General features: G+C 34.2%; 1 protein-coding gene across 1 annotated transcript; it reads left to right on the top strand.

The window, feature by feature from the left end:
* The first annotated feature begins 4,631 nt into the window (after nt 1-4,631).
* LOC125245028 (biogenesis of lysosome-related organelles complex 1 subunit 5-like) lies at nt 4,632-9,995 on the top strand. The gene is given in 6 exon segments (XM_048155457.1): nt 4,632-4,864; nt 5,871-5,953; nt 6,102-6,231; nt 7,605-7,663; nt 9,678-9,773; nt 9,775-9,995. Coding segments are annotated over 6 exon segments (465 nt in total). The 5' UTR covers nt 4,632-4,845; the 3' UTR covers nt 9,853-9,995.
* Nucleotides 9,996-13,957: the final 3,962 nt, after the last annotated feature.

The raw sequence follows: 13,957 nt of genomic DNA, 5'->3' as shown, positions 1-13,957 counted from the left end.
AGAATGTATTGATTCTCACTAATTATTTTTATTTTAAAATTTTAGAAAGGACAATTACTTTCAAATTGTCCTTTCTAAATCAGCCTATTGCTTATGTAAGTCTTCTAGTTTCCAGAGGCAACACAGCATAACAAATAAAATATATATATATTTTTTAGTTTTATTTTATTTTAGAATTTGCATTTTTAATTAATTAATTAATTCATCTACTTTGACCCCCCCCCCCCCCCCCGACATAATGTAATGTTTTAATGCACTTATTTATTGTGACAAAATTTCAACAGAATTTTATTTTTGCTTTTAATTTTTATTGCTATAGTACAAGATTATCCTGTTCAAATCTATGTGATAAACAAATAAAGCTAAAAGGTCAAAAGTAATTTAAAAAGTGATCAAAAAGTATCAGATTACCTAAAATGTATTACGATACTAGCTACAGTTTCATCACGTAATTTGTTTTCAGTAATGGACTACAATGTGTAAGTAATCTACCCAGTACTGCATGCTAGTACAGTCAAAGACACTGGTTGATGAAGACCCAATATCATCACATCTTTGCTGCAATGTGCTGACAGGGCCATTTAGTGAGATGCCTATTTTTACCACATCCAAACTACTATTACAAAGTAACTGTTATACAAGCAATGGAAAAGACCTGCAATGAGGCACATGCTTTTATTATGTGCTACCTGAAAAGAATACACTTAAGTTAAGACCATCATTTGGATAAAAATTAAGTAATCAAGAACACATGTTGACCCCAAAAGCAAGTTGTCACAATGGAAACTTGCCATTAAACAGCCTATATCATAGAAAAATTCAAAAAGTATATAGAGTTACATTTACATTTGGCAGATGCTTCTATCTAAAGTGACTTACTCTAACAATGGGAATTAAACCTATGACATTGCTATTACCATGCTACTGTTTGAGCTACAGGAATGGTTTTTGTATGTTTGAAACCAACATACAAAACCACTGCTAGAGAAAACAAGTACATTTGTGTAATTGGACTTGTGAGTCAAATCCACATCACTGTAGCCTTGTGACAACTAGCCCCAGGGCCACTGCATACCGTTCAAAAGTTTGGGGTCATTTTTTTTATATTATTATTAATTATTTTATTTAGCACTTTAAGACATTTAAAATTATAAAAGGTTTCTATATCAAATACTGTAAATGCTGTTTTTTAAACTTCCCATTTATCAAAGAACCCTGAAAAAAAATATTGTTTGGAGAAAAATATTAAGCAGCACAACTGTTTTCAAGCAAACAACATATGTTTCATTAGTTACTAATAAAGTTATGCCAGTTTTGAGCGTATCTTTTTCCTGTAAAAGCTTATTATTAAACCTTATGTTTTATTTGTAGTGAGACACTCAACTAAACATTGATGATTAAATTTAATTGTGATGACTTTTCCTATTCCTAATCAGAATTGATTATAAACAAGATTTTTAAATGTGTTTATCCGTCTAACATCTACCAATGAATAATGTTAACAATAGGGTCTATGGGACCCAAAACATGTCAGTCTCTGCAATTGTAAATGTACAGATCATGTATGTGCGCAGATGCTAGTTTCATGAAGCTCAGCATTAGCTGCAATAGAGATTATGCTGAGAGACACATTCTCATTACAGCAATAACAGTTCTGTCTGCAGACCACTCTCACTCTCAACATACTGAACGCTAAATATAGCTACTATTAGTCTCATAAAAAAGAGAACAGCAGATGCCCAATGATCTTGTTTCTGTCAACTCTTCTCTTTTTGCTTCTAAATATCTAAATGTTCTTCTTCTTCTTCTTCTTTTTTTAAGGAAACACAATAAAATAAGTTAATGCTTTACTAAAAGGAAATCGTATTATGATTATGTCAACGTACTGAAAGAGTTTTAAATAAAAGGCAGTAAGGAGTGTAATGAGAGTGTATTGTATATCAGGAACTGAATCAGTAATGCTGCATTTGAACACATGAAATACACGTTTTTTTTTCATTTGTGTGAATATTTAGATACTTAAATACACTTTTAATGTAGAGATCATTCTTAAATATGCCCAATCATGTGGCTTCATCATTTCATTTTAATATTCAGAGGTACCTAATAAATGTTTAATACCATTCTATAATAATCTATGTTCATATGAACTTAAATATGTGTTTTATTTGGAGTGTACATTTATTTTCCTCATTGTCATCACTGTTCAGTCATTTATCTCTCAGATCACAACTAAAGTATGCCAGAAAAACATAGCTAAAGTAATACTTTGTCTCCATCTAGTGCCAATGTAATTTGTGATTTAAAAAAAAAGGATATATAAGTGCCAATATAAAGAAACAAATATGTGCCAAAAGTTTTTTTTTAAAGGAGGTAGATAAAAGGTTGCATGGGATGTGAGGCTGTTAATACAGGAACTTACACAGTATGTAAGATTTTTGTAGTAAAATATCCAAAAACTACTAGGCCAGTGTTATATATTTTGTTCAGTTCAGTAGACTACTTGCAATATCCCAAATGTTTCCAACTATATGTAAATTGTGAGAAAATCACGATTTTAACCAAGGATAGTCGCCTATCAATGGCATAATAATCGCCTTACCCTTGGTTGGTTTTATTTTGTAAACCATGGAAACACCAAAGACACTTTAATATATTACATGTTTTATTATTGTTATATTTAACACATTTAATATTGTTTAAATCTAGTTTTCTTGATTTTCTGAGAGTACCATGCTTTTACCATGCCTCAGAGACAAAAACATTTTGTCAAGTAGCTAAGCATTTTCTCCATCATACAATACGTTTTAAAATTACTTACATACCATTTATCAACACAAGCCACCCAGCATTTATTAATATGATATTCTAAAATCGATCTAGCTTACTGCAGTGTGCAATAAGTGTCTCACAGCAGCCACCGAACGAACACACAGAGTGACGTTATAACATCATTTTCAGCACAGTCAAATGTATCAAATATGATAAACTGTGTTACCTCATACGCTTGACCGGAAGAAGCGAAAGCGGCGACTGCGGCATTAAACCTTTTAAGTTAATACAATGAAGGCGATTGGTTTAATCAGCAGAAACTCAAAATATTATTTCATCTGAACCACATTAATTACTGAAGCTGATTTTTGACAAAAGAAAAAATGTTGCAATAACAAATCATGATTTTTTTTTTTTTTTTTTTTTTTTTTACAGTGTAACAATTTTAATAATGTAATTTGCATTCAGTAATAGACTACAATTTGTAAGCAATATTAATGCAGGTATTTAGGTAAATTAAAACAAGACAAAATAAAATAATCAAATAAATAGGTTGCAGTGATACTATTCTTTATATACTTTTTCTGAGTTAACTCTGTAAGCACACTATACAGTCTCAAAGAACTGTAGATCACATTGAACATTTGATGTGCAGATTGAATGAATAACAGTAAGTGTATTCAGCGATCACTTTCATGGACACACAGCTGCTAAATTTCACAAACTACAGTCTCTAAAACAACTGAATAACACCAGTACCCTAGTGATCCATAAAAATGATACTGTGCTTGACCAGGCTGGAATTTATGGCTGGGCTGCCACTGCAAAATCACTTGTATCCAAAGCAGTAGCACAGAGAGACATGGTGTAAGGCACTAACCTGGAAAAAGTAATATGTTCTGATGAATTATCCCACACCCTCTTTTGTAAAACAGAAAGCAGTCCAGACTGATTGATCACAGGCCAGTACTGCAGGGAGAAATCAGATACTTCATCAGGGAATTGGAGGGAGGCCTGGTTTTATTATATAACCCTTTATTCTGACACTTGCTATTAAAATGAATAAATAAAATGCTGTTATAAAGTTTATGGCTGCGTCAGAATCCCCATACTTCCCGAGTATGTATTGAATTCAGTGAACTTCTCAACTTTTGTGCCTTCTGCCAAACCATAATGTCTGTTGGCAAGTGTTATAGGCCTACATCAACAAATCTTTAAAAGACATTCAGTCTCAGGTGTTTAAAATCTGTCAGGTCAAATTGTATCTCTTCAAACCAAAAGGTATTGTTCTATAACACAAAAAGCTAAGTGAATGAAATTATACAGTTACAAATAACCGGACGTCGAATGTTGTATACATTTTTAGACTTTTTTTTTTTTTTTTTTGAGAATAGTTAGCATAATAAATAAGCTAGCTTAATGAAATTTGCAAAGTTATTAATAATAAACAGCCATCACTGCAGACGCGCTTCCATCTCCAGGGGGCAGCAGAGAGGCTGGATCTTGATAATATTGGGAACCTCGGTGCATATAGTCAAATTCAAATATACAGCTACTACTAGTAATACTGGTATTAATTAATTAATTATTCATATTAGAAATGTTTTATACTAGAAATGTATTTTAAAGAAATATACAATATACAAGGGAGGTAAATAATTTACTCACCCTTACGTGGTTCCTGTTGCTGTTTTCCATACAATAAAGTCAGTAAGGTTCAGTGTTGTTTGTCCTCGTTTTGCAGAAGTCTAACTTTCAGGTGACTTCAAAGAGGGCTGTTTCTGCCCGTGAAGTTGTTCTGTAACTTTGTCCTGTGAGGACTTTTGTTTTATATAGCAACTTTTATTTTGAAGTTCACTTTGGGACTTTTATTTTGCAGTTATTTTCTGTTATTGTTTGCACGTGACTCTTGGAAGTATGTGAAACCCACTTTTGTTTGTATCATTCTGCAAAGAAACATTTCACTTTACTCATTTACATTCCTCAAACATCAGACTTTGTGAATAGGAAACATTTGACAGAATATTAAATATCGCCGTGTAAGGCTGTCAGAGTAACCAGCATCTCGCGATTATGGAGAAGATAGTTAAGGGTGAGTTATGTTGATTATGTGCATTATAATGCATTTTAAACATCGTTCTTTGCAGTAAATACAGATAAAAAGATTCGAGAATCGAATGTGTATTGATATTTAGACTAGAATATGTCAGTTTTTGTCCATGGCTCTGACTCAAAGCATAGTGAGCTTCCTACATACACAGACAGACAGTATATCGACTGTACTTGACATTACTTGGGTAAAGTTGATTTTATATTCGCACATTCGGACTTCTGATAAATTCAGACTTTCCAATAAATGTGCAAAAAATTAATGTTTGCGAATTTTAAGCAGCGACATGATATTGACAACCAACGATTGTCAACTTACAACATTTTTCACAGTCGATCAAAATAGGCAAGTATTGTTTTAATGGCATATTTATTTGTGAATGTCCACTTAATGTCCAGTGTAGTGTGATTAACAAGGCTATTGAATATGGATGTCCGAATGTGCGAATATAAAACCAACTTTACCCAAGTCTTGACACTGGAATGAAAAGTTGCTGAACAAATGAACTGAAATTAACTGAATAATGACAGAAATGTATACATTTATATAGATATAATGCTACTAACTGCACATCAAAATGCACAAAAATCATGTAAGAACATTTTTTCCTAGATTTATTTATTATATTAATAATATTTATCCTTAATTATAATTATAAATGTGTAGTTTAGCTATAATACAATTCATATATTAATCCATATTGAATATTAATGGTTAATAAGTATAATTATAATGATCACATACATGTGTAATCATTATGAAATCCAGTCATGTTTATGAATGCTATTAACTATAATTATTGTCATCTTTTAAAACATTAAAGACACATCATAGTAAAAACTTTTAGATATGACATAAAATATTTCTTTAAATGAAGGTAGTTTAAAACACATTAGATGTCTTGATTAATCTGTTTAATTAATTAATTAATTTATTTATTTTTTAATTGTGAAATGTATTTAATGTCACAGCATTTGTTTCTTTACAGATGTTGGTGATATTCAGTCCAGACTCATTGATCACAGGCCGGTCCTGCAAGGTGAAATCAGATACTTCATCAGGGAGTTTGAGGCAGGCCTGGTTTTATTATATTGCATTGTATTACATTTTATTCTGATACTTGCTTTTAAAATGAATTAATAAAACATATGGTTGCTTCCAAATGACCTGTGGCATACTGACAACCAAATTCACACTACAAATGTTTGTGTTCCCTCAGGAGAAGCGTGCTTTCAGAGAATGCCGTCTGCTTGAAAAGCTGAATAAGATGACGTCTGACACAAATGAGCATGATCTGCCTAAGTGCACTGAGAGTATGCATGAGAAACTGTGTGACGCTCTCACACGACGTAAGTTTTGTTATTTATAATAAAGAGTGAGATGAAGTGTCAGACAGAACTGGAAGAGAAAAGGGACACTGAAACAGTGTGTTTGTGTAATAATCTACAGGGGTTGTACAATGAAACTGAAACACCTGGTTTTAGACCACAATACTTTATTAGTTTGGTATAGGGCCTACTTTTGCTGCCAATACAGCCTCAATTTGTCTTGGGAATGACAGATACAAGTCCTGCACCATGGTCAGAGTGAAATTGAGCCATTCCTCTTCCAGAACAGTGGCCAGGTTACTATGTGATGCTGGTGGAGGAAAACAATTTCTGATTTGCTCCTCCAAAATACCCCAAAGTGACTCAAAAATATTTAGATCTGGTGACTGTGGAGGCCATGGGAGATGTTCATCTTCACCTTCATGTTCATCAAACCATCCTGTCTCCAGTCTTGCTGTGTGTATTGGTGCTTTATCCTGATACATGGCCACACCTTCAGGGTACAATCAATGTTTGAACCATTAGGTGCACATGGTCCTCCAGAATGGTTCGGTAGTCCTTGGCAGTGATGCGCCCATCAAGCACAGTAGGGAATGCCATGACATTGAGCCCAAACCATCACTGATCCACCCCCATGCTTCACTCTTGACCGCAACAGTCACCCTCAAGCCTCTTGGGTCTTCTCCACATCGTAACTCCCACAGATGTGGGAAAGAGTGAAGGTGGACTCTTCAGAGAACAATGCATGTTTCTTATTGTCCACAGCCCAAGATGATTTGCACTGTTGGCACCAATGAAACCAACATTTGGCTATAGCTGCCTGACCATGAACATTGACTCTGTAGAGCTGCTAACAAACAGTTTTGGTTGAAACAGGAGATTTGAGGTGTGCATTTAATTTGCAGTAAGTTTGACAGCTGTGGTTTTGATTTTTTGGATACAATCCGGGTTAGTACTTGGATAGTACCATACTATTCCTTTCAGACAGCTTCATTTTACGTCGACAGTTATTCCTGTTGGATGTGGTTCGTCTTTCATGGTAGTATGCCGACATTACCCTGGACACTATGGCTTTCAAGGTGAGAAAAAGTAACGCAAAAGTAACAAAGTACCTCAATTAGTTACTTTTTTAGGGAATAATGCAATATTGCAATGCATTACTTTTAAAAGTTAACTTTCTCCAGCACTGGTGGCCAGTGTTTCAGTTTCATTGTCCAACCCCTGTATTTGTCTCTATCTCTGTCTGCTTTTAAACAGGTTTTTACAATTTTTTTAGATCTGTATTATTTATTGATATGGTCGGGAAATTCATTAAGAATGTGTTTTTGTTGAAATAATTGGTGTATTGATGGGAATAATTGACATTGTGTTGACATTTGGTTTTCTATTTGCAGTTGAAGCAGCAAATCATATGGCGCAGAGGATCCAGCAGAGGGAGCTAGAGGCTGAACAGGTACTTGAGGAAAATAGTACTGCATCATTATAGCTATGATTATAGCACACAACCTGAACTTTGCAGAAAGTTAGATCTAAAAATTAGCATTAATATAAATTATTCCTCAAGTAAAGTAGCATAAACATCCTCTTTATGTATCCATCCTCAGCATAAGAAAAAGCGCCACTCTTCGCCACAATGGTAACCCAGTGTAATTGAAACTGTTCTAAAATCCAACAACCTAACTGAACATTAAACACTATCAAGTCTCCTGCTTCTCATCTCAAAAAGAAAAAAGATAAACAATTCAACATTTTACTCTCTTAATCTATGTGTTTTTTATAATATACAATCTTTTACTTTGTATGAATGTTTTTGTCTTTGGAAAATATTTTTGATTATTATTAATAATATACTAATATAGTTTGAGTAAAATTAATACATTTTAAATTTTATTGTAACAAACTAGAATATATATATTTTTAAGTTGATAAGTATATATGTATAGTACAGTCCAAAAGTTTGGAACCACTAAGATTTTTAATGTTTTTAAAAGAAGTTTCATCTGCTCACCAAGGCTACATTTATTTAATTAAAAATACAGTAAAAAACAGTAATATTGTGAAATATTATTACAATTTAAAATAACTGTGTACTATTTAAATATATTTGACAAAGTAATTTATTCCTGTGATGCAAAGTTGAATTTTCAGCATCGTTACTCCAGTCTTCAGTTCACATGATCCTTCGAAATCATTCTTTGCTATTTGCTGCTCAATAAACGTTTTATTATTTTCAATGTTGAAAACAGTTGTGTACTTTTTTTTTCAGGATTCCTTGATGAATAGAAAGTTCAAAAGAACAGCATTTATCTGAAATACAAGCTTCTGTAGCATTATACACTACCGTTCAAAAGTTTGGGGTCAGTAAGAATTTTTTTTTTATTTTTTTGAAAAGAAATTAAAGAAATGAATACTTTTATCAGCAAGGATGCATTAAATCAATCAAAAGTGGCAGTAAAGACATTTATAATGTTACAAAAGATTGATTTCAGATAAAACTGTTCTTTTGAACTTTCTATTCATCAATAATCCTGAAAAAAAATATTGTACACAAATATTTTTACAATTACAATAATGTTTCTTGAGCAGCAGATCACATATTAATATAATTTCTGAAGGATCATGTGACACTAAAATGGAGTAATGATGCTGAAAATTCAGCTTTGCCATCACAGGAATAAATTACTTTTGAAATAATTCAAATAGAAAACAGTTATTTTAAATTGTAATAATATTTCACAATATACTGTTTTTACTGTATTTTTAATTAAATAAATGTAGCCTTGGTGAGCAGACGAAACTTCTTTTAAAAACATTAAAAATCTTAGTGGTTCAAACTTTTGGACTGTACTGTATATATAATATATATATATATATATATATATATATATATATATATATATATATATATATATAGTGTAGATTGCACATTTTAGAGAATTACATTAAATAAGATAAGGAAAGAAACACAATTTCGTAGATCGCAAATTAAAAACAAAAAGGATAAAAACGCATCTGAAGTGTCTAAGCTGGAGGAAATAATCCATTATTTATCGGCTTTAATATGTTGGCCTAATTTTCTTATCTGGCCGATAACCATAACATTAAAAATAAACATATATCCGCCGATATCAATATGGTGGCCGATATATCATGCATCCCTAGTAACTATGAGATCAAATGAGAAGTGGGAACAAATGGCACAGGAACAGAAACACAGCTAAAAGTCCATAAAACAGAACATAAACCTGACAGATACCATTGCAGTGTAGCAGACTATATTTATCTTTATCTGAAGCATACTATTTCACTAACTATTTTTAAAAATGGAAGGCATTATGTAGTATGCAGTAGCTAGTAGTCTATTGTAAACATAGTGACTATATTTGTAATGGTAAAATTGCAGACAAATTCTTGTGACTGTTGATGATTGTAACTGACACATTGTGTACTGATGTGTGTGTGATTAGAGCACACATCTGCAGTTGTGTGTGGAGAGGCGGAAGCAGGACTGGGAGGAGTTCCTGAAGGAGCAGTCTCGTCTGAAGGAGGAGGTGGATGAGGAAGCACGCTAAAGCTGTGGGCCGACTCAGCGCTCAGTACGATGAAATGAAGAAAGACCTGGCCAAGCACAGCAGCTTCTGAACCTTCAACCTGTGTGTGACTGTTAATGTACTCAATGTGTTTTTACTGCTGACATGTCAGTGTAGTCCAATTATTTCCTTTTTCCATTTTGTTGATGCTGTTGATGATGACATTAAATAAATATTTTATACAAAAATAAAAAATTCTGTCATCATCTACTCACTCACATGTCGTTGCAACCCTTGTGAAAAAGAAGTACACTTCAACTTACTTTAAAAGAAAAGAGTTCTTATCACAGAAGTAATAGACTTTAAAAGAATATACTTCAGTGCAAACTTAAAGGTGCAATATGTAATATTTTCTGTCCGCTAGAGGCCTATTCAAAACAAAGGCGTACCTTGATGACGCCAAGTTTGGAGAGAAGGGGGTCTCTGCGGAACAAAAAGGGGCGGTTCCCAATGTTGGGGTGTTGTCACACTGGAATAGGTGTTTTTCAACCTCTTTACCTGATTTGCTCAAATCGAGTGGGAGATTTCCGGAAAAACAATAAGAGATATGTCTTGTATATGAATGTAATGCCGCGTTCCAGGCAACCCGTAAACCGTGTTTTTCTAACCTTCTACCCGTGAAAGTGCACTGGAACAGCAGTCAAACCCGTGACTTCCCACCCGTGAACTCGTACTAGATCGATGTACTCCCAGTTACGGGTTTTGACGTCACATAGGCCGCGAAACAACAATGGCAGCGGATGCGGTATTTATGCAAGTGCACGGTAAAATAACGTAAAACAAAAGTAACAGCTTCTCTTGCCTTATGCGCCATTTTCCTCCTCTGTTATCCTCAAATAAGCAAGGAGTAAGCACTTTGGCAATACAAATAATTATTAATGAGCATAAGCCCGTACAGTCCGCCATGCTGGTTTGTTTTCACTTTTATGCAGTTTGGCGTGACTTTCTTGGAACGCTACAAAGTCGTGAGTCGTGAATTGAAGTCGTGACTTACGGGCTCAAAAACCTTACTGGAACGCAGCATAAGTGTATTGTTTAAGTTGTTTAACGTTTCTTTTGCGTGAATATGCTGCTGCCCGTTGTAAAAAGCTCCAAGCAATCTACTTCCACTTCACTTCTAGCAATAACTATTAGCTAACATTCGCTATTCTATTTGATGAATCTGTTGGTCACTTGATTTGTTTTCAGGTTGTGGCTACAGTGTCTGGTCAATAAAATGAAAAGATTAAACTCTTCAGAGTCATCATTTCAGGTTAACACATTTTCTTTATTTTAATGCTTACAAGAGGTCAGTAAATAGTCTCGTTAATGCATATAAAGCATACTTATACGATATATGCGGAGGCAGTCATGTGTATCTTTGTGGTTGATAGCCTATAAAAACAATTACACTTAAAATTAAAGTTAATATAAATCACAAGCACTGTCAAGCCTACGTATTCTCTCTGCTCATCTGCTGGCTATAGTGCAGTAGTTAATGTAACTTTAATAGCTTTAATGAGGAAGGTTTACACTATCACGTGAAATCTGGCATGCGAGAGATTTTAATAAAATAGGCTAATGATCGCGTTCCATTGGTTGTGTTCTTCTGCGTTATTCATATTAAAGAGCATCAATTATTATACAAGACTTGTAGCACAAGAAGGCGAAATATCTAGCCATAACTATTTGACTAATGATAATTCTTGTAGCCCTCCGGGTGAAAAAATACTGTAGTGTTTTTTAACCATACTAACGTGGACTACTTGAATTAATTTGTTGCGATAATTCGGCTATTGCTGTGGTAATATAACAATTACAGTAATATAAACAAATTACGTTACCCAATACTGTACTAAGTTTTCTTTAAACTATATTATACTACAATACACGCAGTTTACTGTAGTAAAAACTAAAGTATATACAGCCTATGCTGTATTCATTAACAAAGTGTTGTAAATACTATATATACAGTATACTACAATTTACTATAGTATGGTTCAAAAACATTATTTACTATCAATTACTATAGTTTTTTTTTTTTTTTTTCACCTGGGCCATGTCCAACCTGAAATGATGCCGATTGGATAAGTCCAGACAAATGACGAAATGTGTAGCCTATGTAAAATAGACTACAGTAGCCATATTGTGACAAAATTACATCCCGTGTCATTATAATTTGTAGTTTATGCAAAATAATAATAAAATAAATAAATAACTAAGCAATAAAAAAAAACGGAGTAGGCTAATCATAAAACTTGCACTAATCATTTCGCCCTCTAGAGCTATAAGCAACAGGTCCTGTAAAATAGTTCATACTCTTCAAAATATATGAATATAGTAAAATGTTTCCATATATCTAGGCAGGCACTCAGGAAAAACGCATGTTTCCCTGTTACGGAAGTCAAGCATGCAGCAATATTTTATTTATTTCTCATTATCTCAACATGTTTCTCATGATCTAAACATTAAAAAAATAGTTGTGTTGTGATCATGAGAAAACAAGAAGAAAAAAAAAAATAAATAAAATAAAATAATGAATGGCCTTTCAGGCTTCCGTACTTAAAAAAAGGAAAAACGCCTATCCCGGCTTCCGTACTTTTTTGGTTGGATCGTTAAAAACATCTCTCCCAGTTAGAAAACACCCCAAAATTGGGAGACGCCCCTCTTTTGTTCCGCAGAGACCTGTACTTGAGTTTGGACCATAGACTGTAAAAAAATATGGACGTAGCGTCCGTGACGTCACCCATAGAGTTCTGAACAGCAGTTTTGAAGCGAAAATGAGGCCGTGGCCATCTTAGCTGCGCGTCACCGCACGTCACTCCCGGATAACTGAAAATGGGCAAAGAGGCGGGGAGGTGGTTTGAGCTGATATGACTGGTTGCTGAAACCACGCCCGCCTAGCTCGACGTGACCATGTTAGCAGCAAAGGAGCTATCTATCTATCTTAGATACGATCTAAAATATTAATGAAGACAAGTTTTATCATCAGAACGTTCTAAAGGTTTACTGTCAATCTACGGTGTTTTTTAAGATATAGATCCTCCAACACCAGTAGTGTTGGTTGTGCAAATAACAACATGGAAAATCAAATGGGACTTCATACCTTTATAATGAAATAGAGATCGCGAGATGAATCCAATCTGTGGCACTTGGGTAAAATATGAGTGTCCATTGCAAAACAAAAAAACTTGTCACATTTCTTCTGAATGATCTGCTCTCTGTCATCGTTCTTCAAGAAAGGATGCAATCTGAGCAGCGTTTATGTTGTAAAACTGTATACGATCGTAACAAACAAATGAGCCTGTGTCCAAAGTATATTTTTTTTCAAAATAGTGCAGCAGTTTTAGTTATAATATCCAAGCAGTGCTGTCGGATTTTGATATCCTCCCGCCATTGTCATTGTAGTAAATCTCACAACCAAAACTTTCAGCCAATGCCACGATCCAACAACGTGTGTTCTGTGTCTCTTCCCCATGCATGCACATCTACACAGACACACAACAGTCTCGAATATTATGCAGCAAGCCATATTTTATAATTGTATAAAATAATCGAGCACAAATACGGCTGAGATGCCAAATTCAGCGGCAGCTGAGGTAACATGACGGCTCACAGACAGCAGCGCAATCTACCTGTCACTCAAGTGACCACGCCCTTAATTATGCAGAACTTTAAGGCTTAATATAATTTAAACGGATAAGTTATAAAAAAAATTCACCCCCCTCAGAGTTGTCATGAAGGGCAAAAATAGCAGTATAGACCAAAACCACAATTTGAACCAACTTGTAAACATGTTTTTTTCTGCTATAAACTTGGCCAATTTAACATGGGACTCTATGAGATTATGCTCTCTTTTGGAGCCTGTCCCTAGCGGCCAGTCGATGAATCGCAGTTTAAGTTACTTCCGTATTGGCTTCACGAGAGAAAGGGGGAGGTTGCCACTTGGTTTGGACGCGGAATCTTGGGACATGTGGTCTTCACATTACAGCCGGTGGAAAACAGTCGGTATAGACCAATTTGGTGTTTGCAAACAGCGATGACGTTTTTTATGGGCGGAGCCTACCTGGTTGCAGAAAATGACAGTTGAGCAGTAGCAGTCTATGGAAGCCACGAAATAAAAGAATAAAAAAAAGTTAATTTCGAGTTTATATCTCACAATTCTGACTTTTATTTCT

This window comes from Megalobrama amblycephala, linkage group LG14, assembly GCF_018812025.1.
Source record: "Megalobrama amblycephala isolate DHTTF-2021 linkage group LG14, ASM1881202v1, whole genome shotgun sequence".
NCBI classification, from domain to species: Eukaryota; Metazoa; Chordata; class Actinopteri; order Cypriniformes; family Xenocyprididae; genus Megalobrama; species Megalobrama amblycephala.
The sequence above is the reverse complement of the archived record's forward strand: the minus strand, read 5'-3'. Positions and strand labels throughout refer to the sequence as shown.